Source organism: Crocuta crocuta, unplaced genomic scaffold (assembly GCF_008692635.1).
Source record: "Crocuta crocuta isolate KB4526 unplaced genomic scaffold, BGI_CrCroc_1.0 scaffold334, whole genome shotgun sequence".
NCBI lineage: Eukaryota > Metazoa > Chordata > Mammalia > Carnivora > Hyaenidae > Crocuta > Crocuta crocuta.
This window is the reverse complement of record NW_027533260.1, coordinates 1,940,734-1,946,439: the sequence shown is the minus strand read 5'-3', so window position 1 is coordinate 1,946,439 and position 5,706 is coordinate 1,940,734. Positions and strand designations below refer to the sequence as shown.

Here is a 5,706-nt window from a genome sequence, read left to right as displayed (position 1 = left end):
AATGACTCGTCCTACGGAAGGGGGCAGGGCCTTGGCTCCTCCCACGACAAGAGCCCCGCCCCTTTCAGACCCGCCTCTTTGGTCCCTCCGCCGGTCTGACCTTCACTTCTCCAGCAGCAATGGGAGGCTATGGCCAGTAGGGGGTGTGGGTCCTCTTTTCACAGATTTTCTTCTTTCCACGTTGAACTCTTTTAACATTTCATTCCCTTAGTTATAGCGGGAGAAACTTTTTTTTCATTCATTGGCCATTGTCAGTCCAAGAAATCTCCGCCCCCGACAGCAGCCCTGACCCTCCTCAATACTGCAATTTTCTCGTCTTTAAAATGGGGACAATTGTTTCTACTTTATGGGGTTACTAGGAAGATTAAAGGAGTTAATATGCATAAATAGCTTTATAAAAAGTGTTTGGCTGGTAGTTCGTCTTATCTGTTGCTAGCATTCCTTCAGTGATGGTCTGATGGGAGATGAAGTTTACAGGTTTACTGGCCCCAGCCCAGACTTCGAACCAGGTTCTGTCTTTAGCTCTCATGTTAGGCAGAAAACTCTAGGCCTCAACTGGAGGTTCCTGGTTTTGCTGGGGGCTATCTGGACTCAGAACACTGATTCCTTAAAGACTATTCACATTCCAACACTCATCTCTTGAAGATTAGGGATCTGTAGTCACACAGGGCTGGAATCCCCACTCCCACCCTGTGAATCTCTTATCTGTAAAAACGCCTAGCTTTGCACTTAACATCGATGAAATGCTGGTCATTCAGCTTCAGAAAGTGTTTGTTAAATGAACACATTTTGTACTCAGAGGTAAAACTCTTTTAATCTCAGACCATCCCTCCCAACTCCCGATCCCCACCTCCGAATCTCTCCCCCACACAAGGGCCGGGAGAGCGAGGGCCCCTGCCCCCCACCTTGGGCGGACGAAGGCCCTTTAAGGCACCTGTGGGGGTGGGGGGAGAGGGGCGGGAGCTGGTGCCGTCCGGGCTGCAAGGACGGACTTCGATTGGCAGGCTGTTGTGGGATGGAACCAGTGAGAAGGTATCAGATTCAGGGACGGGACTGGGCCATCCCCGGGAGGGGGCAGAGGGACACGTAGGACTAGGTCAAAAACAACCCCAGTCCCAGTAGTGTAAAGAACACAAATTTAAGGCCGCAGGCCAATCCCTGGGCACAGGAGGAAGGTTTGGCCACGCCCACAGGACGCTGGAGCCAATCAGGCGGACAGCCCAGGAAGGGTGGGATGGCGACTCCGCGAGATTGGTCAAGCCCTTTGGGCCCGAGCCAATCAAACGTAGGAGCCGCCCACTCTCTAGGCCAAAACGGCTTGCCACTTCCCAATCCAGTGGCTCCGCTTTTCGCTTTCTACCAATGCCGCGCGAGCAAAGCCCTTGTCGCTAGGCAAAAAACGACAGTTGACCCATTTTAGGGTTTAAAACTGGCCGCCCGAACCAGGGAGCGAGCCAATTCCTTAATCGAAAGAATCTGTCGCAGGGGAGAGAAAGCGGCGACAGACCCAATCGAGAAACTAGATAGGTCCCGCTCCTCGGCGCGCAAAGGGATCGTGGGCTGGAAGGATGGCGGAGAGTGGCAGGGAGGGGGCAATCCTGGGGCCCGGGAAACCTGGAAGGTCGGTCCCAGGTCTGAGCCTGATTGGCCGGCCCGGGGGGCTGGGCAGGGGTGTAGTGTGGGCCGTAGCGGACGCTGGGCCGTGAAGCTCTCTCCTTCGGCCTCAGTATTTCCGCTTCAGCTTCTGGAAGTCGCTGGTGTTGAGCCGCGGTCGCGGCAGGTCCCCGAAGACCTGGGTGTCCTCGGCTTCCCGGAGCACCAGCGCGCGCATGCTCGCCGCGATGCGGTCCAGGTCCGGCGAGGAGGGCTGCGGAACGGGGGCGGGGTCAGCGCCTGTTGCGGCCCCGCCCCTTCGGGCCAGGCCCCTCCCAGCACCTCTCGCCTACGGCCAGAGGGCCCTTCCCCCAGTCTGGCTCCAAGTAGGATCCTTCTACCCAACTCAAACACCGCCTCCTCCAAGAAGCCTTCCTGCCTCCCTCTTCCGCCGCTCCTTGGCCTGAGGACTCCACACGCAAGAACAACTACTATCCTATCGCCGTTCTAGTTCCTTATACAACGGAAGTGCTGCTTGTCTGCTGACCATCAAGGCTGCATGCACCCAGAGGGTGTCATGTCTATGGATTTGGGTTGGGCTTGGCATTAGTCATGTAACAATCGGGCCTCTGCCATCGACAAGCTGTCGACGGGCACATCATCTCCCTAGGCTTCGCTCTCCCCTTTAAAACACGGGGATGAAGGGGGCGCCTGGGTGGCTTAGTCGGTTAAGCGTCCGACTTTCGCTTAGGTCATGATCTCGCGGTTCGTGGGTTCGAGCCCCGCGTCGGGCTCTGTGCTGACTGCCAGCTCAGAGCCTGGAGCCTGTTTCGGAGTCTGTGACTCCCTCTCTCTCTGACCCTCCCCTGCTCACGCTGTTTCTCTCTCCTAGAAATAAATAAAACATAAAAACAAAAACAAAAACATTTAAAACACCGGGATGAGGACAGAGTCTGAGANCGTCGGGCTCTGTGCTGACTGCCAGCTCAGAGCCTGGAGCCTGTTTCGGAGTCTGTGACTCCCTCTCTCTCTGACCCTCCCCTGCTCACGCTGTTTCTCTCTCCTAGAAATAAATAAAACATAAAAAACAAAAACAAAAACATTTAAAACACGGGGATGAGGACAGAGTCTGAGACCACGAGCACAGCGACTGCTCAAGGGCTATGAACAGTCACGCGGCCGGCGCTGTAGGGATAGGACCCCTTGCCGTGTTGGCCTCCACCCGGAAGGGGCCCTGTCCTCCTGCCCCCCAGCATCTAGTGCGACCTCCCTTATGGCCCCGAAGGCTGGAGCTGGGTCTGGCCTCGGACAGAAAGGGAGGGCCCCAGGCAGATGCGGGACCAGAGACCAGCTCCTCCCTCCCCCCACTCAGGCCTCAAATGCTGTCAGTTCCCCGCGTGTCCACCGGGGGCAACAAGGAGAGCAGCAGCGGCTGGATGCCGCCGGCCGGATGCCGCCGGCCTGTCGAGGACCCGGAGAGGCACCACAGCGAGGGGGACTTGAGGGGCCCAGGGCCTCCTCCCTTGCGGCCCGTAACTCCTTTCCAAAAGGAAGCCGGGTTCCAATCCCCTTACATGCTGAGGTCCCAAGAAAGTCACATACACTCCCCGTGTGTCAGGGAGGTTCAGTGATGGACCAAGAGGGTCCACCCAGGCCAGGCCAGCCCAGGAGCCACTGAAGGCTTCTGTGGGGGAAACCGAAGTGGGGGAGGGGCAAATTCCAGGGGGAGCCAGGAATATGCCAGGTGGGGACAAAAGGTGATCTGGCCCCTCCAAGCCTGTTTCCCCTTCTCGACGGGATACCGAAGTACCGGAGTCTTGCCTGAAGCAGGCATTCTATAAAGGAAGCTATTCCTAGAAACCGGAATGGACTTTCCCTACAAGGCACCGGGGTGTGTTATAAGGCTGCAATAGTTAAAACTTTAGGGCTCGGGCCCAGAAACCTGTCTCATGAGGTGGAGGGGAGGATCAAGCCTATGGAATGTGCCATCCATGCCTGAGGGCTTCCTGTAGGAAGTGGCTCTGAGCCTTTCCCTCCCCACTCCTCCCCTCTGCCCCTCACCGGCCCATTCTCCTCATCCGACGATCGTGCTTCTGTCCTCTTCTCCTTGAAGGCCCAGACGGGCACGGACACGGGCAGGGACTTGGCATACTGCTGTGTGGGCAGGGCTGAGGCCGGAGGCACTGAGTAGGCTGGGGGGCCAGCAGGGGTCTCCTCGCTCAGGCTGCCATCTGGGGGAGAGGGTGGACTTCAGCCCGTGCCCCTGACTTCATCCCAGCAGCCCTGGGCATGGGGACAGCCCGAGACACTTACCATCTGTGCTTTCAGGGTCCGACTCACAGAACGGGGGCAGGTCCTGGAGTGTGGCATCCTCGTCCATCACGAAGAGCCCTGTGGGTGGCGGGACTCCAGCCACGACTGCAGCCACCGCCACCACCTCCCCCATCACTGGCGGCCCTTGCGAGCCTCAGGGCTTCTGGAATTATTCCCTCTGCCTCAAACACCCTTGGCCCTGGTTATCTTCCAGGTCATCAGCAGAAACAAATCCAGTTTCTATCTGTTACACCCTCGGGTGAAAACAACTGGCTGCGTAAACATGAAATCTCTTAAGATCTATCTGCTTGAGGGGCGCCTGGGTGGCTTAGTCGGTTAAGCGATTGACTTTCGCTTAGGTCATGACCTCGCGGTTCGTGGGTTCGAGCCCCGCATCGGGCTCTGTGCTGCCAGCTCAGAGCCTGGAGCCTATTTCAGTCTGTGACTCCCTCTCTCTCTGACCCTCCCCTGCTCACGCTGTCTCTCTCTCTCTCTCCTAGAAATAAATTAAAAACATTTAAAAAAAAAAAAGATCTATCTGCTTAGGATGAACTGGTCAAAAAACAGACTGAGAAAAACAGGACACGATTATGATCCCTGTTTGACAAATGGGGACCAGGAGGCCCAGAGGAGTTAAATCATTGCCCAAAGTTCCCTGGCTAATAATCGTGCATCCCCAGGATTTGAACCCAGGTCACCCAGCTCTAGAATCTGTGCCCTTGGGGCGCCTGGGTGGTTCAGTCGGTTGAGCGTTGGACTTCGGCTCAGGTCATGATCTCATGGTTCGTGGGTTTGAGCCCCGCGTCGGGCTCTGTGCTAACAGCTCAGAGCCTGGAGCCTGCTTCGGATTCTGGGTTTCCCTCTCCCTCTGACCCTACCCTGCGCGTGCTCTCTCTCTCAGAAATCAGAAATAAAGCATTAAAAAATTTAGAGTCTGTGCCCTTAAACCTATGCAGGTTTTCTCCAGCAACAGTGAAAAAGCCAGCATTAGAGTAACAGTAAGTCCTACCTATCGAGCCCCCACGAACTCCTAATCACTCTTCAATGCCCTATTGTTATAGTCTAGTCTCCAACTAGCCCCCGAAACAGGCAGCTGCATCTTCCCTTGGCTTCTTTAAGCTGCTGCCTGCATCCCTGACTCCTCCCTTTGTTCTCACAAGCACGAGGCGCCCCGTATTTGCAAATAACTCCAAAGCTCTCGGCTCAGGTCCCATCCCCATGGCCTCCACAGGGCACTGCCTCACATCGGGAACACCAACTTCTCTGCCAGGCTCAAAGTCCCTCAAGAAAAGGGCCTGGGCTGGCTCTGGGTCTGTGTCCAGCAACCCCCACCACAGAGTTGGCCTCAGGGTAACATGTAAGGAACCTGAGGCTCAGAGACGGGAACTGACCTGCTCAAGGTCACACAGCAAGTCCGCCTGCCCCTTTGGCTCTTTGAGGCTGCAGCTTCCATAGAACACCAGGGGTCAGGGACAAGCGAGTCCCACCTCTCCAGGAAAACCTACCTTGGTGGCGATTTGTCGAGCCAAGAGCCACCCCAGCCCCAGCCCCTCTCACCTCCATTATCGCTGACACCCAGCCGCTCCCCTGAGGTCTCAGTCTCTGTCGGCTCGTCCTCATCTTCCTCGTCCTCCTCCCTGGCCAGGGTGGGCCGAGGCGGGCTCCGTGCAGGGCTGGGTGGCTGTGGCGCTGGTGGGGGCACGGGGGGCCTGGCGGCAGCAGCGGCCCTGTGGGCCAGGGCGATGTCGTGGAGGCAGCGGCGGGCGGCCTCTGCCAGGGCCCCCCGGCCGTGGGCTGCAA

At 57.1% G+C, this 5,706-nt stretch overlaps 1 protein-coding gene across 1 annotated transcript in view; it reads right to left on the bottom strand.

The window, feature by feature from the left end:
• Nucleotides 1–795: 795 nt before the first annotated feature.
• AKT1S1 (AKT1 substrate 1) overlaps nucleotides 796–5,706 on the bottom strand; it is an 8,596-nt gene continuing 3,685 nt past the window's right edge. Inside the window, exons 3-6 of the mRNA XM_077747210.1 lie at nucleotides 5,464–5,706; nucleotides 3,907–3,984; nucleotides 3,655–3,824; nucleotides 796–1,867 (exon numbers count right to left, since the gene is read on the bottom strand). The exon at nucleotides 5,464–5,706 is cut by the window's right edge and continues 11 nt beyond it. Of these exons, the coding sequence (XP_077603336.1) occupies nucleotides 1,724–1,867; nucleotides 3,655–3,824; nucleotides 3,907–3,984; nucleotides 5,464–5,706 (635 nt within the window). The 3' untranslated portion in view covers nucleotides 796–1,723. The remainder of the gene's footprint in view (nucleotides 1,868–3,654; nucleotides 3,825–3,906; nucleotides 3,985–5,463) is intronic.